This window comes from Lissotriton helveticus, chromosome 1_1 (assembly GCF_964261635.1).
Source record: "Lissotriton helveticus chromosome 1_1, aLisHel1.1, whole genome shotgun sequence".
Classification (NCBI taxonomy): Eukaryota; Metazoa; Chordata; class Amphibia; order Caudata; family Salamandridae; genus Lissotriton; species Lissotriton helveticus.
Genome location: NC_136057.1, coordinates 1,126,201,917 through 1,126,224,415, shown reverse-complemented (window position 1 = coordinate 1,126,224,415; position 22,499 = coordinate 1,126,201,917). Strand labels below are relative to the sequence as shown.

The 22,499-nt window shown below is 45.6% G+C and overlaps 1 protein-coding gene across 2 annotated transcripts in view; it reads right to left on the bottom strand.

The window, feature by feature from the left end:
* The window catches only part of CEP290 (centrosomal protein 290), a 1,500,249-nt gene that overhangs the window by 70,765 nt on the left and 1,406,985 nt on the right, over window positions 1-22,499 (bottom strand). For both annotated transcript variants that reach the window (XM_078678872.1, XM_078678869.1), the window contains exon 50: window positions 4,034-4,107. In XM_078678872.1, coding sequence (XP_078534998.1) covers window positions 4,034-4,107 — 74 coding nt within the window. The remainder of the gene's footprint in view (window positions 1-4,033; window positions 4,108-22,499) is intronic.

The window sequence follows — 22,499 nt, the reverse complement described above, 5'->3', positions numbered from 1 at the left end:
AAGACGTTTGAGGAATTGAAAGTTGAGTATGGGCTGAATGATAAGGAATTCTTCAGATATGCGCAAGTCCGGCATGCGGTCTTGTCTGTTTTTCCACTAGGCTCAGACGTGCCGGAGGCATCCCCGCTCGAGGATCGGATTCTGGATGGTCACGTTCCTGATAGCACGATCTCGCTAATTTATAAAAATTTGATCAATACCAGGACTGATCTACTAGATAGTCTTCGAGGGTTGTGGACCGGAGATGGTCTAGAACTCGATGATGAGGACTGGCAGTCCGCTATTTCTTCCCCGAAGGAAGTGGCTATCCCGGCACGTCTTCGGTTCGTTCAACTGAAAATTTTGCATAGGGTGTATGTGACTGGTCCACGTCTGGTTCGAATGGGATTTTCGATGGATGGATTGTGCAGGCGCGGATGCGGTATGGTGGCTACGTTCCTTCATATTATCTGGGAATGCCCTGCTGTGATACGTTATTGGAACTGTGTGCATGAAGTAATGAGTGAGGTCACGGGAGTGCGATTAATGCCTGAAGCGCGACGATGCTTGTTGAATGTCTGGGAGCCGAATGACTACAACCAAGCGCAGCTCCGTTGGGCGACCTTGGGCAACATGGTAGCCAAGCGTGATATTGCCCAATTGTGGGGCGCTCAGAAGCCTCCGACACTTCTGGGGTGGACACAAAACATGGATTGGTGCATGTTTCGAGAAAAAACTGTGTATGTTTCCCGTGGCAGACCAGGCAAGTGGGGGAAGGTGTGGACCCAGTGGAACGCATACCGTGGAGATATATGTACTCCCCCAATGTCGGAACTTGATGATGATTTGTCTTCCTCCCAACCTGACGTTTCCTCCGCAGGAATATAGTTGTTTTGTGTATATTTTGGTCCCCTTTTCCCCCCCCTCTCCTCCCCCCCCCCAATTATTGATTGCACTACCGCTTGATTCCTCTATGTACCCCCCCCACAGGCCACGTGATGACCCGTTTTACTGTATTGCCTTGTTTTGTATTGTTCTTTTGTTTTCTTTTTTTAAAACCAATAAAACGTTGTCAAAAAAAAAAAAAGAAGTATTTCTGGAAAGGACAGCTTGTTGACTTTTCTTGCTTTTCTCAGGAGTATATCCCATAGAATCTATCCCAAGTAAGCTTTGTGTAAAGCGTCAGTATTAGTTGGCCCAGCATTATCAGGGGAAAGCGGGTAGGCATCTAAAATTTTAATTTCACACAAGAGGTTGTTAAAAATGTACTCCGTATCCTCCAGAGAACCATCCAATTGTGATTCTATTTTAGTGATCTCTTTTGAGGATACCAGGTCAGCTTCCGCTTTGAGATGTTCTTCACCAGATCTCATCAAATATACCAGATTAGTTGACTTCTTTATTTAAGATACCCAAATGCAGTGTTTTATTCCTTAGTGGATTTGATTTAGTCTTTTGGCAACACCTTGTTGAGATTACTCCCCCAGATCTTAGCTTTTTTGCTGTCATAGTGTATATAAATAAAGTACGTAATAACAGTAAACAAAGATGGCACTCAGGGTAAACAAACCAGACCAAGATTAAACCTGGCTGCCTTTTCTCTCCAGTTCAACTTTACCCAGGCACCTCCTTCACCCACTACATATGTGCACTTGTCCAAAACAGCCAATGGCATGAAGAGAAGTAAGAAAATTGGCTTAGATCCCACAGTCACTGGAGGGACTAAAAGAGCGAAATAGAGTGTCAAGGCAACAAGTTCCTTGAGGGGAAGGAGCAGAACAACAGCAAACCGCACAGGCACCTAGACCGGCCGCTTCCGCAAGCCACTCTATCCCTTCCGTACGCCTAATGCGCTACAGTAAAATGAATTATTTTAGAACAGCTCACCCTAGGCCCACCTTCTTTACCAGCAGTATAATGTTCGGTAGCTCCACTCACAGAAGAGGATGGCTAGGGGGAAATTATATTATAATGCTAGTTTTCCCCCGTACTACAGGTGCAATCAGTGACTGTCAATAAATTGTGTGGGAGATATGAATATCAATGGAACAGTGGCTCAATAGGTATGGCTATAAATATGATTACCACTGGTGCAGTAAAAAAGGGTGTACGTACTCCGGATGCAGCGCACATAGAGACAAAGTCTGGAATCCAGTTGTGGGGGAAGATGTGCTCAGCTTACATCTCCACTGTTTTCCAAAGCCCAGGGAAAAGGGAGAGGAGGAGGGAGTTCACCTGACTCACAAGCTGCACCTGAACCTAGTCGGGCCACTTCTGTGGGCACAGGGCTCAACCACTTGCCACAAATGCAGCAGAACATAAGTCTGCTGGACCCCTGCTCCTCCGGTTTACCCAGCAACGAAGAGCTAACCAGCTCTGGAGCTCTGGGGTTGCAACTGGCGCTGTGATGTGACTGTAACTGTCTTATGGCAGAGCAACTGCCTCGCCTTCCTCGCTTTCCCTGTTTTGCCTAGTTGTGCTCCACAACCTACTGTATCACTACTCCATGCTTCTCCTGGCCACATGAGCATCTGGAGAACAAGGGCAATATAGAGCCCCCCCAGGCAAGGAGGCAGGAAGGAACGGGACTGGCGGTAAATAATATCAATTATGAGGAGCCAGTGGCGTTTGGGGTCGGGAGATCATGCTGAAAAGGACTTGGAGGACTGCAAGGGTTGAACATCTGAACTCTGGCACTGGGATACAGGACCATGAAGGAAGTGGGGGGGGATAAGTGGGGGGGATAAAGGGTGGGGGCGCGGGGGTGTGGCTTGATACTGACATGCTTGTTATGTGTTTTCCTTGCTGCAAAACAATAACATTTAAAAAAAAATAAAAAATTATGAGGAGCAAGTATAGAAACGGCCGTCTTCTCTTCTCCTCATTCTTCCCTACGTGTCTCAATGCCAGGCGTCCAAAAGTGACGTATCGGCAACTCCGCAACACAAATGAGGTAACGGATTATACAATGGGTGGATGGCACCAGTTGATGTGATCCACAGGTTTCTCATATGTGCACACCTCCCTTATGGATATGCCTTTCTATGCATCACATCTGGTTAGCCACAAAGCTGATTTGGCTTCAAGGAGAGTAGGGTCACAGCGAGCTCCATGGGTCTTTTGACCCTCCATCAGACAGTTTCCTCATCAGTTCAGGAAATTCAGCGGCTGTTCCAGGGGGTTGGCATACTGGCAAGGGCAGTCTCCCCAGCCACCTCAGCAGCCACCACAATCCCTTCTTAGCCAACAATGTGGATCTAGCAGGTAGCTCGCAGGTCATCCTGGAGATCAGTCCGCTGAGTCCCCCTCCCAATGTTGTAACACCCTCCAAGCCTCTTGAGCTTGACTTTAGCAGTGTGCAACCGCCCTGTGCGAGGCGGAATCCATTAGTTTTCCCCAGGGTGGCGGTCCATCACATTTGCAAGATGGTTCCTCCAGATCGTTCAGCATGGTTATGGCTTACCATTTCTTTCTGTTCCTGTCCACCTCCCTCCCACACCAGACTGGCTCTCCGAGGAGAACCTATTCATTCTAATGATGGAGGTATGAGCTTTACTCTCCCAAAAGACAATTGAAGGTGTTATGAACTTGAAAATATGGGAGGATTGTTACTCTTGCTAACTCGTCATCCCGATGAAGGATTGAGAGCTTCAGTCCATCTTAGATCTTCGCCGGTGGAATATTCCAAAGGTGAGGAATCTGTGGTTGATACTCCAGAACCTGGATGTAGGCTCAAACATGGAGTCTACAGGAATGAATAAGCACAAAAGAGATATTTCTTCAGCAAGTAATGCTGTAGGAAAATATAACATGTTTTAAAGCATATCAAACATAGAATTCATGATTTGATGGATGACAATTAGTCATGTCATGCAGGGTTTTAGTCACAAACAAATCAATGTGTACAGTGAGGAAAAACTGAAAATGGTCATGGACATAGAAAGCCAAAGTAAGGGTAGAAAATAAGTAATGAAAACTGATCCATTACCTTCAATTCTCAATGTAAATACTACATGTATAACAGAAAGTGTCAAGTAGCATGTAGTTCCTTTACCTGAGTATTTGGAACTCTCTTGCAAGACCCTGCTCTGTCTTTGCATCTTCAGGGAAGTGCTCCAGCAATTCAATCTTTTTGGGAGAAGAAAATAAATGCATAAGAGGCAGCAACAAAAGTACATTGTTTTTAAGAAGCAATAACTTCTATTGAGTTCAATAAAACACTTTCATTTTCCTTACTGTCTAGCATTTACAAAAGTACACACTTTAATAAATGATTCAAAGGACACTAAAAACCAAGTTACTTACCTCTGGTAATATTTATTCCTGGTGGACACTACATTTTCCCCAGATTCCACACTTTATGAAATGTTGGTCTCCCATAGATTTTAGCCATCCACGCTGTGGTAGAACAACAAATTAGCTGAGACCAGACAATGCTGCAAGAAATGATGGGAACGCAACGGGCGTGTCTTGTTCTTCAAAGAGGCCTAACATGGGTATACCACTTGATTTTTTTTTCCACCAAACAAAAATAATTTTACCCCCACTCCAGGAGATTGATTTCAAGACTTATTTACTCCAAGAGGAAAGTGGAAAATATAGAATTGAAATGGAAACCAATCTGGACAAATACGGAAAAGAAATTGAAGAGAGGAAACAAAGGAAATTCCGTCAAAACAAAAGGGATTATGAAATCGGAACGATTTTAACTTTTGCAAAAAGATTCATACAGCTGAGAAAACAATTGAAGGCAAAACCAACGAAATGCAATGAATCAGACACAACAATTAGTGAATCAGAGGCAGAATTAAGTGAAGGAGAAATACCACTGCCACGGACAAAAATGTCTTTTTTAGCGAAATGAGACGGATGTACATGACCAAAGGCCGGGCAGCAACAGAGGGAGGGGCAGAGGACAAACGCAAAAATGTGGCCGAGGAAAAGGCAGAAAAACAGAACAATCAAACCCAGAAAAACACGGAGAAGTCTTAGAAAGTACAAATCAATAAATGTTGCGCAGCAAATTGAAGAAATAAACCACAAACACAATCTGCAAACAGAGAACAATCTAATTGTAAATCTGTCAAACACAACATTAACAAAACATCAATGTGTAGTACTAACATTCTGCCCAGAAACCCGACATTACATAGTAGAAACCAAAATTGAAACATATAAATGTATCCGTAAGTTGAAACTGGCCAAATACTTTGCCAAAAATAAATATAAAAATACACCAATTTAAGCGAGTGGCACACCTAATCTATCTCCAAGCATCTCAATCAATCAAATACCGGAAATGAAAATGGTATACGACCTAACACATGACCTAGAGGATGAAGAACTAAAAGAGTCAGATATAATAACCAGACTAGGCTTCGAAACTTCAGGAGGAGAAATAAACAGATTTAAACCTAAATCAAAATTTTGTCCCATCCTAAATCAAGGATATAAAATTGACTTTTATTACGAACTCATAACATCCAATCTAGAGAGCCTAACAAACAAACAAGGGAAGAAAAATGAAAACCTATCCAAAGCAGAAAGAAAAGCTCTAAAAAGAGTTGATGGAAAACTATAAAAAAAACTAAAAACAAATCCCACTAATGAGTTGGCAATGGAATTACAATCAAAATTGAAAACCGGGTCACAAATGGGGACTGCGCACAAGTGATAAAGTGAAGTTCCTAACCAAGGATAATCCAAAGATCCCAACCATATACTTCCTACTGAAGATCCATAAAATATTGACCATGCCGTCGGGGAGACCAATAATATCAAGCTGCGACAGTCTCTATGAACCCTTTTCACAATATGTGAATTCTTTTCTGGCACCAATTGTTACCACGCTGAACTCTTACATTAAAGACACAGGCGATTTTTTTAAGAATCCTGAATGAGAAGCACTGGCAAGAGGATTATCTGTTAGCTACAATTGATGTAGTATCTCTCTACACCTCAAACCAACCACAACACAGAACTTGGAGCCTTGGAATACTTTTTAGGGCAAAGAAATATCAAATATCTGGAACATTAAAAAATGATCAAAGAAATGGTGGAGCTCTGCCTAAGTAACAATATATTCATATTTGACCAGCAACTCTACTGCCAAATGTGCGAAACCATCATGGACGTGTCATTTTTGCCATGTTACGCGAATCTCACAATGGGATGGTGGGAGAAATCAGTAGCCTGGAGTGAAAATATGGATACATACACGGAAAAAGTCATGCTATGGTTACGATTTATCGACGACCTCTTTATCAAATGGAGTGGCACATCAGAAAAATTCAGTCAGTATGTAATGTTGTTGAACAATAATGCTGAAGGTTTGCAATTCACACACAATTCCAGCAAAACAAGGATACAATTCCTTGACATTGAAGCATATCAGGAGGAAGGTAAATTGAAAACAACAACACATCGCAAACCAACTGCTGCAAACAGTATTCTACATGGCTCAAGTTTTCACCCAAAATCACTAATCAAGAGCATACCATATGGTGAATTTTTACGTATGAAACAGAACTGTTCTGATGTAAAAGAACTGGAATACGAAATGGATAAAACAACAAAAAACTCCTAGAAAGAGGATATAAACCAATAGACGTAAGAATGGGAAGAAACAAGGCAGAACAGATTCCCAGAGACCAAACTCTACAAACTACAAGAGATGATCATAAGGAAGAAAATCCAGATATAAGAATGATCCTGACATTCAGTAAGGAAAATCAAGCCATCTCAGAAATAATGAATAAACATTGGCATGTACTGTTGAAAGATCAAGACATGAGACAAATACTGAAGGACAAACCAAGTATCACATACAAACGAGCTCTATCAATTAAAGACAAACTGGTACACAGCTATTTCTCAAAACCCAAAATAAAAACATGGTTAACGGATCTCCAAATCGGATTAAAAAATGCGAAAAGTGTGAAGCCTGCAAGATAGGTGGAAAAAAAAAATCACAGACCCCAAAGGAATGAAATATACAATTAAAGAAAAAAATCAACTGTGGAAGCACATATGCTGTGTATATGTTGGAGTGCAACTACGAATGCAGGTGCATTGGGAGCACAGTTTGTCAAATTTTAGAACACATTTGCCCAATCCAAAATGACGACCCAACGTATGCCATGACCAAACACATGAAATCACATCAAAACTACGGGTGGCAACAACTTAGGCCCCAGTACCGACAAATGAAAGAGGGGGAGACAGGATCAAAAAACTTAGATGCTAAGAATCTAAAATGATAATGAGATTCCATACAAAGCAGCCAATCGGTCTGAATAGAGACGAGGAACTGCATGCACACTTGTAAATACTGTAAAAACAAGAAGTATATTTTCTCAAGTGAGAAACAAGACAACACCAAGGTACTAAGCAAATCAATGATAAATATCTGCTCGTAATGAAGAAAATTAATGTATTTTCAGGCACTTAGCCATACCTAAACATGCAAAAATGTATCGTAAGGATTCACACAAGAAATGTTGTAAATAATGACAATATACACTGTAAATAATATCACTTGCATTATCTAGAACCACATTTCCCATAATGCATCATAATGGCTGCATGGGTAGTTGTGTATATATAGACACAAAATGTGGAGCACCGCTAACAGTGAGCAAGACCAGAGTGGAGTGGTCGAAACGCGTTGGTTTGTGAGAGGACTTAATGGTGTTGGCTGTATTACACTCCAGTAAATAAGTCTTGAAATCAGTCTCCTGGAGTGCGAGTAATTCTTTTTGTTTGGTGGAAATATGTAATGCTGATCTCGATCCCTTTTCTGCAAACAAATGATATGATGTCACTTTAAACCATTGTTATAATATAACAATTTTATATTATGTATTATACATTATTGTTTGATTAAGAAATACTGACTGATTCTTGGACTTTGTATTTTACAGAAATGTTAAGTGAGAAAATACTGACAGTATTTCTTTTATGCCTATTTTCGCACTGTCACTTTAAATAGAGGTGTATCTCACGACACTGTTGTCATGTGATCAAGGCAGGGATCTGCCGAAACGCGTCGTGACGATATGGCAAGCACAGAAATAAATATTTAAAAATTTGCACTAAACTTGGGTCTTCCTCGTCTTTTCGTCCCCTTGAAGACGAGCCTTGCAGCATATAGCGCTGGACAGCTTTCCCCAGCGAAGAAGACCCCCTCCTCGACAAGTTGGCTCTGGAGATACAAGGAAGGTTGCTGGTACTGGCGTTCCGTGAACAGCTTTGCGGAATTAATGTGCTTTGTTTTGAATGCACCGGAAAACGGAAACCATCGGAGCCCCCTGCTGTAGTGGAAGCCCTGCCGAGACCAGGAAGAAGGAGTCGCCCATTTCCGGTAGCCAGGCGAAGCTCGGAGGAGCGGGAGCTCGGTAGCTGGAATAAGCGGCAACGGATCCTGTGGCAAGGCAGTCCGAGATAATCAGCAGGTGAGGAGGTGTGCGCCCAAGTAGCTACGGGCAAAAGAAAGCTCGATATCTGTGTGCGAAGCAAGTAGTGGCGAAAAGCGGCAAAACCAATACGTGCAATTTTGTCATGTTGGCGGCAGCAGTTAAGAACCGCGAACATGCAGCGGCAGGAATTTTCTCTGACGAGGCTGTGCAGCCAAGGCAGACAGAGACAGTTACCGGCTTAAACATTGCTGCCAGGGGAACAGGATTAAAAGACAAATACAAAGCGCTTGAAAAACTAATGCGCAGGGAAACAGCTAAATGGTGGGAGGCTAAATCTTTACGAGGCTATTTGGATGTCAACCGCATACCTCGAGGGCTCAGGATAATGATAGCCCCTAATTATGACACACCGAATCCCCGCCTAATGGCTGAATGGGCAGAATGCAATCTAGATAACTCCAGGAGGTTGGTGGAGATTCTAGTGAGGCATGCGGAGAGTGACCGCGAAGACATTTTGCCCAATATCGACTTGCTGCGCAGAGAAATAGAGGCGCTCAATGACCCACAAGAAATCAAAGACAAGTTTGAACAGGAAATGGAACAACGCTTACAAAAAGAGGAAGAAAAAAATCAAAGTGCGAAAAACGTACAAATTTAGACGAGATAAGGAGGATTATGAAAATGGAAGGATTTTTACGTTTTCACGAAAATACGATGTGGTGAGGCAGAATGCAGGCAAAATGCCTAATCAACCCATTGGGTCATCGCATCAATCAGTAAATACTGCACTAGAAACCTCCTCGATCTCGGGGTCAAGTGTATACACAGAAAGTGGCTCAGAGGATGGAGAGGGAAGCAGTAATGCCATTAAACCTACGATGGGGGAAGAACTGGAGTATATACGGCAGAGTAGGCGGGAGACTCTACGCTCTGCAACAACAGCTCAGCCGGCAAAAAACGGCGCACTAGGAGCAGGCGGGGGAGGAGGACCGCCCAGAGGAAACGCGATAGTGCGAGGAAGTTGGAACCGGGGTTCATGGAAAAAGAAAAGGAGGAAGAGACAATATGGCGGAGGTTGGAACGAACTCTAATACAATCATCATCAATTTGTCTGAAGTTACCCTCACAGTGGCGGAGAAGCAATTACTGTCACTAGGCTTATCTTATTGCCCAGAATCCAACTTCCAATATACACGAACCAGAGCTGACATCTATCTGTTTATCCGTAAATTAAAGCTCCAGAAATTCCATAAGCTGCAAACTAGGGGCGAATCGAAAAACATACCCACGGTTGACACAGGGAACAAGAACACTAACCTGGTGTCTAGTGATTTTGAAACTCTAGCTGCGGCTCAAAGCATCATTAATTCACCAGACATCGCATCGCAATATCAAACTTCATAGGAAAGTGAGATTTCTGTAACACCCTTTCCAATTTTGACTTCACAAGAAGTACGTAGTTTAGGTAACACCAAACCGGAAACACCTTTCAAAAACAAGTCTAAATTTGTGCCAATTATGATGAAAGATTCGATAGATGTCTTTAATGAAATTGTAGTGGCACAAGTGAAAAAACTGAACAGGAGAATCCAATCCACAAAAAGACAACGTTCCAATGAAGAAATCAAATATGGACTATTAGTTGACAAATTGAAAAGTGAAGATAAGGTCGTAATAAGAAATTCGGATAAAGGAGGGAATATTGTGTTGTGGCCCCTCTCTGAATATCTCATTGAAGCAAACAAACATTTAGGGGATACCCAATGCTATGTCACCAGCACACCACTTACCTACAAACGTATGCAAGATGACCTATGTACTAAATTACTGGCTTGGAAGAGCTGGGGGTTGTTAAACAATGATGAGTTTAAGTATCTGAAAAAAAATTCCCCAAAACACCGGTAATATACCGGTCCTTATGTATACCGAAGATACATAAGGACCGTGCAAAACCTCTTGGTCGCCCTATAATTGAAGCCTGTGATGGCCCACTTGAAAATCTATCCAGGTACATCGACTATTTTTTACAGGAGCATGTGGTGGGGTTGGAATCTTTTATAAAAGATACAGGAGATTTCTTACTAAAGATCAACAAAATCAATTGGCAAGATGGGTATTATCTCATCACCCTAGATGTGTCATCGCTGTATACCTGCATCAGGAACCAAGATGGGTTAAGACCAGTGAAATATTTCCTAGGTAAAAGGAATATGGAGTTTGCAGAACATAATAGAATGCTTATGGACCTATTAACTTTCTGTTTGGAACACAATTATTTTTTGTTTAATAAGCAAATGTATCGCCAAGTTCAAGGGCTAGCAATGGGGGCCAGTTTTTCCCCCAGCTACGCTTGCCTCTTTATGGGCTGGTGGGAAGAACTGGTCCTCAAGAGGCAATATACGGATTTATACACAGAAAAAATTGTTTCTTGGCAAAGATACATAGATGATCTGATAATTGTGTGGAAAGGTACCAGAGAAGAAGCCATGGATTTTATTAGAGAGATCAATGTTAATGACATTAACTTACATTTGACGCAAACTATAAGCAATTGTCAGGTATCCTTTTTGGATGTGTCAGTAAATATAGTTGAAAACAAGATATGTACAACCTTGTTTAGGAAAGAGACGGCAGGGAATACGTTGCTACATGCAACTAGCGCACACCCTAGACACCTTATACATAGCATCCCGTATGGGGAAATGCTTAGGCTGCGCAGAATATGCAGCGAGGAGGAGGAACTTAAAAAGCATCAGCAGGAGAGCAAGGCCAGGTTCTTAGAGCGGGGCTATGGTGCAAAAGTGATTGATGCTGCAATTGCCAAATCCAATGTCAAACTAAGAGAGGAGCTCATAGAAAGTACGGTCAATCGTAGGCAACCAGAGATTGCTAATGCCCAAACAACTCATGAACCTCCCAGGCTGATTCTGACCTACAACAGACAGCATAAGGATTTACGTAAAATCATACAGCGTAATTGGCATGTGATAAAGGATGACCCTGTGATAGGTAGTCATCTCCCAGAGTTTCCTGCAATCACATATCGTAAGGCCACCTCCATGGCTGACATATTGGTAAAAAGCAGTCCTGAGTATAAGCATTCCACAGGTTTATCTTTGGCACGGAAGGGATTTTATAAATGCCCTCAGTGTAAAGCTTGCACATATGGAGTGAATAGGACCTCGTATCTTACTGCCTTCAGCACGACACCACAAAGTATCAAACATCATCTCACTTGTAAAAGTGAGTATGTGGTGTACGTCTTGGAGTGTAGTTGCAATTTGAAATATGTAGGGAGTTCTAAGTTGCCGGGCCATAGACGTATATTACAGCATATAAGGGCAATTAACAATAATGACCAGAGCTACCCTGTGACCCGTCACTTCCATGATGTCCATGGTGGCAAACCCAAAGACCTCAGATATTTCCTGTTGGATACGGTACCGATACAAAGGAGAGGAGGGGACAGAGAGGGGATGTTGCGTAGACTAGAGACTCATTATATTCTCCTATTGGATACAAAACAACCAAATGGTTTAAATATGAGTGAGGATCTATATACCTACCTGGGTTGACAGAACAAACTTATACAGACACATGTAACTAAATTCAGGTACTATGACCATCAACTGTTCTAATTCCATCTAACTTGTTTGAAAAAGTATGCTATCAGGATTTTCTATAACATTATCAAACCATGTATATAAGAAATGAAATACAGAATTTCTTTTAACACTGTTCTTATTGTAAATAGAGAGATATATTTTTGATACTATAGCTTACGATGATAAAGAGATTTTAAAGATTTCTACTTTATTTATGGATGAATTAATTGTTTACCGGTTGGCATATATGATTAATTGTGGGAATCTTTCATGATCATGATCATGAGTATGGAAACCAAAAAACCAAAATAATGGAAACCTGTTTTCTTACGTTCCAAGCTTAATTTAAGCTATGGTGGTCTCTGTAATAGGTTGGCTGCACAATAGTGCCTTGATGACTCTTTGTTTCATTTTATTTTATACGTTTAGGGAGCACTTTTCTGTTTATATATAAAAAAATGTATACACAAAAAAATATCACAATAAATAATTGAGTTAAGGGGTTGGTTCTGTTGTCATGTGATCAAGGCAGGGATCTGCCGAAACGCGTCGTGACCATATGGCAAGCACAGAAATAAATATTTAAAAATTTGCACTAAACTTGGGTCTTCCTCGTCTTTTCGTCCCCTTGAAGACGAGCCTTGCAGCATATATATATATATATATATATATATATATATATATATATATATATATATATATATATATATATATATATCATTATTTGTTTCTAGCAGACTACCATCGTCATCAACACTCTGGGTTCCCAAAGAGAACTGTAAAACTGCACAGTCCGGTATGAATCTTTCCAAAGTATAATTCTTTTTTCAGCCAAATGTACGAGTTACTTACCTTCTGTAACAATGCATCTGGTAGAGATGATTCTAGCCGCAGATACTTTAAAGTATGAGTTACTTACCTTCAGTAACTATGTATCTGGTAGAGACGATTCTAGCAGCAGATTCCTTCTTGTAGAATTATTCCCAGGCGTGAGACTGGATCCGGAAACTTTTGCCACAGCATCCCTGCGCACCGGGGGCGGGGCGGCATCAGGTGACGAGTACGTGACGTCAGCGAGGTCACATAAGGCCCACCCCGGCGCACCTACGTCAGTTTTCTTCGGAGAACCTTTCCGTGCTCCAACTCGGAGCCACCAGACAAAACTGTGGGAGTATGGGAACAGTGTGCGAAAGAGTAGAAAAAAGGAATGGAGACAAGCGACACCATAAGGAGCAGTGCAACACTGCAGTATCCAAAGGCAGGGGCAGAAGAAAGAACAGAGCATAGCCCTGAGCAGCCACCCTGCCAGTATGTAGACAGTCTTCCCCCCTTCCCCCGGAGACAAGGAACATACGTAAAAAGTCATGACACATGTAGCAGGCGTACATCCCCATCCAGAAATAAGGAAGGGGAGCCAGTCCCAAGGGGTGCCAGGCTTTCCCTCCAAAAGCTAGGGGTAGCTGGGTAATAATAACTAGACCGCTGACCTATGGCAGTACAGTGGCAAAACCCATGGCCATGGCATCCATTTTAAGCACAGTACATTTCAGTCAGGTGCATGTTTAACATGGGGGAATATTTTCTGCACACCAGTTAACAACATTTAATTTTACCACAGGGCAACTCTTACCACACATGGTTCTTATATGTTTAATACCATGGGGGAGACATTTGAATTAGGGGGGCAAAAAGCGAAACATTCGGGGGGAAAAGGCCAAGTCCAACACTGCCCCAATATACAAACATGGGCCACTTTTCAAGCTATTTGATTCATTGATGGGGGCCACTTTTATTTTAGTGCCCAGGCCTTTTTTCTGTCATGGTCCGACCCTCTCTTCTGATCACTACACAATGAGTCCATCCTTGTTCCCTCATGTTTAGCAACAGAATGCAGAGATAAAAAAGTGGCTGCGGCTCCGCGTCCGTCGTCGGCGTCGTTGGCGCCGTGATGACGTCGTCGGAGTACTTAGACGCCGCCTCCGCGTGCTGACGTCAGTTCTTCTTTTTTCCGCGCCAGCTAGCGCAGATCTGGAAAAAGCAGTAACCCTAGTCAATTTTTGACTAACTTTTTGATCCTTTTTGATTGCTATTTCGAAGTCTCTCGACTCCGAAACGGTGCCGCTAGGGATGCCCGGCTTCAAGCATTGTGACGATTGCGACCGGCTGATGTCGGTCACGGATCCTCACCGTGTGTGTTTGTCGTGTTTGGGCGTCGACCACGACGACAAGGCCTGCTCCGACTGCCGGGCCCTCTCTTCGAAAGCCAGGCGGGAGCGGTCCCGTAGGCGCCTCGAACTCCGGCAGTCGGTCCCGCGCCGTGAGAGGTCCGATCCCATGGGAGGTCGAGGGACAGGTCACGGGCTCGGAGCCACCACAGCTCCGAGAGTAGGCCGCACTCCTCCGGGTCAAAGTCGTCGTCAGGTAAGAGGCACAAGAAGCCCAAGCGGCGTCATCGCTCCTCGGACTCCCCCCGACGCTCGCACGATGCGGCCGGGGGTTCGGGTGACACCACCCATGCGGCTCCGTCGGAATCGCGGGCGCCGCGTCCAGCTCCACACCCTCCGGTCCCTGGGCTGAACGCGACGCCGGAGGAGATCAAGCGCTTCCTCATGGCCATGAGGAACCTCTCTCCTCCGACAGGCTCCGCGGCGCCTCCGGGCCAGCGGACCCGTCTGGGAGCCCTAGCCCTAGTCTGGGCCCCGACGCCGCCGACGCCTTAGGGCCCGGCGCCGCAGGTCCCCGTTATCCCGACGCCGCCGGTGCCTTCGGGCCCGGCGCCGAGGGGCCCAGTTGTTCCGACGCCGCCGGCGCCTTCGGGCCCGACGCCGCTGGTCCTCCTTCGGGATCTGGTTCGTCGCCGGTGGATCTGACGACCTCCCCGGCGTCGGACCCTCAGGTGTCGCCTCGGGCGCCGTCCTCGGGCGGCACTGGCCTCGGTCCTACCTCCGTTCCTGTTCGGCCGTCGGGACGGCCCCGCTGGGCGCCGCTCCAGACACCGTTAGGTGAATTTCACTTTTATGAACAGGCCCCATTGGTTGAGGACCCTGATTTTCAGGAGATGGGTGAGGAAGAGGACTGGGAGGGGTCTGAGGACCCTCTGACCAGGGAGTGTCAGTCTCTTGAGGACTGGACAGGAGACCTTGGGGAGGCCAGTGGCCTGGACACCTCTCCAGACACTGGGTTTGTCTCCCCTCCTACCGTGGCTTCGGAGGAGGGGGCAACATATAGTGTGGTGCTGATGAGGGCTGCCAAGGCCTTGGGCCTTGAGCTCCCCGTCGCGGCTGTGAGGACTAACCTCCTCACTGAGGTCCTTAAACCGCAGTCAAGCTCCGCCGAGCCTCTGCTGCCCTTTAATGAGGCCTTGACCGACGTTCTTCTGGGCACTTGGTCCAAGCCCGCTATGGGTTCACCCATAGATAGGAACGTGGCCAGGCGCCACCGCCCAGCCCCGGGCGACCCATGTTTCCTGTCCTCCCACCCTACCCCCGAGAGCCTGGTCATCCAGGCCTCCAATTCCCAGACCGATTCCCGTCGGCCCCGCCTGATCGGGAATCCAAGAGGTATGACCAGTATGGGAAGAAGATCTTCTCATCCCTTAGTCTAGGCCTGCGGTCTTCCAACACCGCCTGCCTCTTGGGACGTTACACCCACTCTGTGTGGGATAAGGTCGCGGAAGTGCTGCCAGAGTGTCCGTTGGAGGTACGGGCCAAACTCGGCCAAGCCCTTGTGGAGGGCCGGGATGCAGCCAAGTATTCCATCCGGTGTGGGCTGGATACCACTGACTCGCTGGGTAGAGTGATGGCAACGACGGTGGCGGTCAGACGCCACGCCTGGCTGAGGTCCGCCAACCTTTCGGCAGATGTCCAGAGCACGCTCATGGACATGCCGTTCGATGGCCGTCGCCTCTTTGGCGACAAGGCAGACCATGCGCTTGAGCGTTTTAAGGACTCCAGGGCTACGGCCAAGTCCTTGGGCCTCTCGGGCCAGCGCCAGCAATCGGCTGCCTTTCACTCCTTTCGTGGCCACGGAAGGGGTGCGCCCACACGCGCCGCCAGCCACGCGCCGCAGGGCAATACCCAACGCGGTGGCGGCCGTGGGAACCGCCGTCCGGGCGGTCGGGGGCAGCGGCGAGGTCAGTCCACACCTTCCCCTGCAGCATCCGCCTCGAAACCCTCCTAGTCCGAGCTTTCAGGCCCATGTGACGCCAGTGGGGGGCAGGGTTCGCCATCACCACCTCCACTGGCGCACTGTCACATCGGACAGGTGGGTGCTGCAAATCGTCCGAAGGGGCTACTCCCTCCCCTTCGAGGCGACTCCTCCAGCCATGCCACCGCAGAACCACCGTGTATCGGGGGATCATTTGCGACTTCTGCAGGAGGAAGTTACGGCCCTCTTGGGCAAGGGGGCCATCGAGCGCGTTCCTGGGCCAGAAGTAGGGTGTGGTTGCTACTCCCACTACTTTCTGGTACCCAAGAAGGGCACAGGGGGCCTACGCCCTATCTTGGACCTAAGGAACGTCAACGGCTTCCTCCGGAAGGAGAAGTTCAAAATGCTGACTCTGGCTTTCGCAGACCCTCCTTCCCAGGCGGTAATGCTAGGGTATCTAGTCAACGTGAAGGAATCTGCGGCAATGTAGTCTCTATCAGATGTACACGTTACTTACCTTCGGTAACCATGTATCTGGTAGAGACGATTCTAGCCGCAGATTCCTTCATGGCCCACCCTTCCTCCCCTATTCTGCGGGGACCCTTAGGTTGGTTTTCGGTACTCGCCTCCTGGTGGGGGCTGTATCTCCCGTGAGTGCCTTCTTTGTTCTTGACGGGTGGCTCTGTCTGGGGGATGTTCTTTCCTCCTTTGGTTCTTTGGAGGATGGGGCCCCCGGTGTTTCGGTGCCCTGCTGCTCTGGCTACTCCTGGTTTGGGGGGATTGCTTTCTATTCCTGTCCTCCCTCCCCTCCCTTCCTCCATTGCTATCCTCTGATTAGGGGTCATCTGGCCATGTCTTTCCCTTGTCCCTTGTGGCTAGTTGCCCTTTGTTGGGGTGGCTTAGAGGATTGTTGTCCCTGTCTGTGTTGGAGAGACCTAACATTTCTACACGAGTCCTGTACTCCACATCTGACCACAGTGAGGATTCCAAATCATTGCCCAAAAGACAATCTACTGGGAGGTCTGAACTAACTACAACCCTTTTGTGGCCAGTTACCCCTCCCCAGGAGAAGTTAACAACTGCCATACTGTGATTGGTAGTGACGATGCTAGCATTGTTCCCTCTCATTAGGAAGAGTAAGTATAATTATGAAGAGTAATTAGAATTAACCAAGCAAGTCATGAAGCATAGCCCTGGGAAAGTATTCATGTTTAGCAACATTTCATGTTCAGGCAAGTCTGATTCCAGGAGTGCCTCTCCATAAGGTCTTTCTTGATCGAAGTGTAGCAGATCTTGATAAATAGGATGACCTAACATGAAATGGTATGTTTGGTCACAACTTTTCCTTCTTTGGCTTTGGCAACGCCAACAGGGAGCTGGTCATCCACTCTGTCCTGTTGAGTAAGGTCATTTAGTAGGAGATCACACACCTGGGGTCCAATATAAACAACCACTCCTCCACCTTGGTGTGATAAGGAGGAGGAAAAAAGCCTAGAAGGAAACAGCTAAAGCAAAGTTCAGAAAAAGTAGCACTTAAGGTAACCTACCCAATTATGGCTTATTAGTGAGGCACAAAAAAAGCCAACGGCTGCTGATAACCCTCGACTGTAGTCTCTGACAGCCCCCGCTGTGCAAGAGACAGTGTAAGACACAAACTCATAAAGGTGTGATTTAAAGGAGACACAGCCATCCAAATCACACCACTGTGAAATTTTGTTCCCGCAACCTGCTAAATGGATTCTATAGTTGGTTTCTGATAGAGGAGTTAATGTTTGCAGTTTCCTAACAGGGAGACAAACAGATGTTAGCTGTCGCCGCCCAAACTCCAGCTGCAGCATTTGGGCCCTGGGGGATGATACGATTAACTTGTTGCAAGAACAGGTCCACTCTCTGCAGGAGAAGACAGGGTGGCTGAAAGCCCAATGCCAAACGTCAGCTGTGCCTGATACTCCTAGCCCTAAGAGGCTGAGGAGCAGTCCTAAAAAAAAGTCCAATATTGCTAGTCAGAAAGCCTCAACCAACACAGGGAAAGTTGAAGGACTGGGAAAACACAATCTCAACTTCTTCCCATTTCACTATTGATGTAAGCAGGATTTTTCAGACATCAGCTCTCAGAGCTGAGTACATCCAGTTACAAAACCTCTGCCACTATCTGTTTGGAGTACCAACTCCAGTGTATGGGATGTATGTGTGGTTTTAGTTACCCTTCCCCAAACCTTCTGCTGCAGGGAGATCAAAGAGGCAGGACAAAGTTCCTGTGCCAGGGAGCAAAAAGTCACCCATGCATCGTGGTGCAAAAAGATTACTTTTTCAGTGGGACTTGGTTTCACAATATACCTGGCCTTCATTGCCATTGCGATGCAGTGATTTTTTGCCCCACTTTCGTAACTGTAGATGTGCGCAAGGTACGTAATGGATAACCCTTTAAGATAGCAATTTAACAAATTGTATTTTAAGAAAGTGCTGGAGTCCATTTGAGTGTTCACGATTAGTTAGCAGTATCACAGGGCTATATTACTTGCAGGACGAAGTGCGGTCCAGATATGACATTAAGATAACCCCTTTATGGTAAATTATGTGGCGATGGAGGGCATTGTACTTAGATTATTTCATTTTGCAAATTGCCTGTATGTTTCTGGGTATTTTTTCGACAATTCCCGTTCCTTGATCATGTAGTGCGCCATTGCGCATGAGCAGGAGAGTAGTGTGCCCGATTAAAGCTCATGCGCGTTTATCTCCGGTGCTCACACATGCGCATTTAGTTGCTTCTCACTAGGATTCCTTTCCTCCCGGAAAAGGATACCGCCTCACACCTGACCCGGCCTGTGCATTTAAACCGGCGGTTTTGCCATTGTGAGTCTCCTTTCGGCAGAAGCGTGGTCTTGGGTAGGTTGCAAGAAGGCAGCACCCGCACTCATTTGTAAGTACTTCAAAGATGCAATATCCTGCACTGTGAGCACTCGGCCCAGCACTTCAGATGATTGGCTAATGTGCCTGTATGCTGCTGTCTCTGTGTTTGTTTTTACAGCCCGGTTACTTGCGGGCACCCATAATTCTGACCACGTAGGATTACTACACGCAGTGCTTGGTGAGCATATTCTTTGAGCACTTATCACTTTACAGTTTGTACGCTCGTTTTAAGTAAACAAACCAGGACAGATTGCTTTGTCGGATGGAGCATATATTTTAAACCTTACTAGGTTGAGGACCACTTAAACTCCTCCCCGCCTTTTTTCAATATTGATGCTATGTAGGGTAGGGGCCTAAACCACATTAAACAGGGCCCCCCCCCCTCTTTTTGACCAGTTACGATCAACCTGTCCTGTGTGCATTTCTACTTTATTGCTTAAGTGTAATTGATGTACACACATGTGGTACATTTTGCGGCATCAAGTTGTCATCAATGCTGTCTTATTACTTTGTTTTGTTCTTTTTCAATTTCCTAGGCTTCATTCAGGAGTGGCTTCCACCTATTAGCTGTGACCATGATAAGGGTACACAGGTTCTACTCCACCCTGATTGAGATAAGAGGGTAATTTTTATACTCACTAAATCACGTGCACTTTATATATTCTTTATGGTCCTGACGAAGCGCTAACGACCTATGGGCAACGGAAGCGCGAAACATGTTGACCTTGACAATTGACACCTAGGCATAATAGGCCTCTTGGGTCAATAATTTTTAGCAGTATTGACTGCCAAGGGTATACTTTTAAACATATCGCTGCATGTTTACCCTTGTTTTAATTTCAATCTATCACACTGGCACGATTTTTCTTTACCCTCCTCTTGACTCATTACCCGCACACCCGCATGCATCATCCGGCATTCCTCTAAAAGATCTCCGATAAAGTGACCCTTTGGGGGACCCGTAGGGAATTGCAGCGCCGGCCCTACGAGGAGCAAACGCCCGATGATGAAGCATGACACTCTTCGGGGTGTGTGAGGGCAACAGAGGAAACACAATGTCTTTCCCTCTCATAACTTTGGGTCTTTTATACCTAGGAACACTGTTCCCAATAAGCTGCGCGGGTGAGCGCGCGCGCACAGAGGTCACCCTTAGCGCGCAGTGAACTGTATTTACCGCGCACTCCCTGCAACACCGTTCGCGCCACCGCTGCTTTAAAAAATGCGAGAGACTGACAATTCCTGACAGTTCTCGAGTGCACAGCTGAAGGATACGTACTGGTACTTGTGCTATTGCAATGCACACCAGCAGCTGTTAGAAATTTAATGCAGAGTGTCATACACGCGGCATTCAATCGTTTCGCGCTCGGAAGTTAGAACTCTTCCTCGCAGTTTGCGAAAGCCACAAACTATAGAAACTCATTTCCTTAGATTAGCACTATGGAAACAATCTCTGATAGTCTGGTGAAGTAACAGACGACTGCAGCTCACACGGACAGAAAAAGTAAAAACCATTCTTACATACAGTAAGAAAAGTTTCAACATCGCCAACTCTAACAAAAACATTGGGATGTATAACACCACAAAATAACTATTTAAAGATGTACAGGCAGACGCATTCTTTGAAATAAAGCATTCTCAGTGGATCCTGGGTAACTCACTGCTTTAAAAATCTGCATAATTGAAATCCGCAACCAATCATATTCAGCCTGCCTTTTCCTGACACACAGAGCTGAGCCTCTCTCTCATTACATTTAAGTAGTGCAGTGTGCACGAGCGGCCCCAGCCGGGCCTCTGCCCTGCCCTGACCTCTGCAGTTCTCGGCTGCCATGAGTTAAGGTTTGTCGTTTTGCAGTCTGTAACTTAATGGTCTGATACTTTTTATCAGTTTTATTTGGATGCCGTCCTTCTCCTCCCTTTTTATCATCACCCCCCTCGACAGCTCAAATGAGAATATTGATTAATCGCATTGTGCCAAGTGCTGAATCATGAGTCATGGTTTCTCTTTCAGGAGACTATTACTCGGTGGAGGAAAAAAGCAGGTCAAAACCATCAATTTAATTAATGGGAATTTCTATTTATCCCCAGCAGCCAGAGGGGTTTTGCTACATGCTCTGAAGACCCTAAACCATCATTAAAAGGAGGCTTTGTCACAAGTGTAAAGGGCACTGAAACATCCTAACTTTAACCTGCAGCCTTCCACCTCACTCCCTATATTTCATAATTTCTGCATTTGTAGACCTAATTAGCTCAATCAGTTCTTGGTATCACCCTTTATACATTACTGAAACACCCACAGTGTTTGTCGAGAATAAGGTGCCTTGGAGGCAGTGAGTTAACCCCAGCTCTCCCCCTATCAAAACACAATTTTTCTAGAACAGGAAGGCAGTGGTGAGGGTCAATATGTCTTAGCCATGTTTTACAGCAGTGTGGCTGCTATCCAGTATGGCTAAAAATTACTGGTGCAAAGTGGCGTGGAGTGAAGCCTTCTAACGTGGAGTAGAGTGCATTGTTATGGAGTGGCGTGGAGTTGAGTGTTATGGGGTGTTATGAAGTGGTTTATAGTGATGTGGAATGTAATCTAGGAAGTATAGTGTTGACCTAAAAAGTATCCAATGGCCCTGATGCAGACTCTAGCATATGAGGGCTACACTCTATACTACTAAGCAAAATATGTTTAATAAAAACAGTCTAATTGTTCTCTTAAAAACGATAGCATTGCCTCAACACTGATTTTATTATGAACAATGCTCGGGCTGTTTGATGCTAATGTTCTACCCCACAACCGACCTCCAAAATTAAGAGATGACATTTTGACCTTACTACCAGTGAAATACCTAAATCACCATTTACACCTTTGTTAGGGTAGGACAAAAACATATCTGAAAACATTCAAATTTGCTCCTAGAATGCACAAAAGTTTAAAATTAAAGGCTGCACATTGTCCACAATGTCCACAGAAGTAGCAAATACTCTACCTCTCCCTCCCTCCATCTCCTTCTCCCTCCCTCTATCTCCCTCCCTTTACCGCTCTGTCCCTCCCTCGACCTCCCTCTCCCTTTCCCTCCCTTTCCCTCTACCTCCCTCTCTGTCTCTGCCTACCCCTCCCGCTCTATCCCTCCCTCTCCCTCTACCTCTCTGTCCCTCCCTCTACCTCTAGCTCCCTCTCCCTAGCTCTCCCTTTCCCTCCCTCTCCCTGTACCTCCCTCTCTGTCTCTACCTACCTCAACCTACCTCTCCCTCTCTGTCCCTCCCTCTCCCCCTCCCTCTACCTCCCTCTCTGTCTCTACATACCTCCCGCTCTGTCCCTCCCTCTCCCTTTCCCTCCCTCTCCCTCTCTCTCTGTCTCTACCTACCTCTCCCTCTCTGTCCCTCCCTCCCCCTTTCCCTCCTTCTAATTCCCTCTCTGTCTCTACATACCTCTCCCGCTCTGTCCCTACCTCTC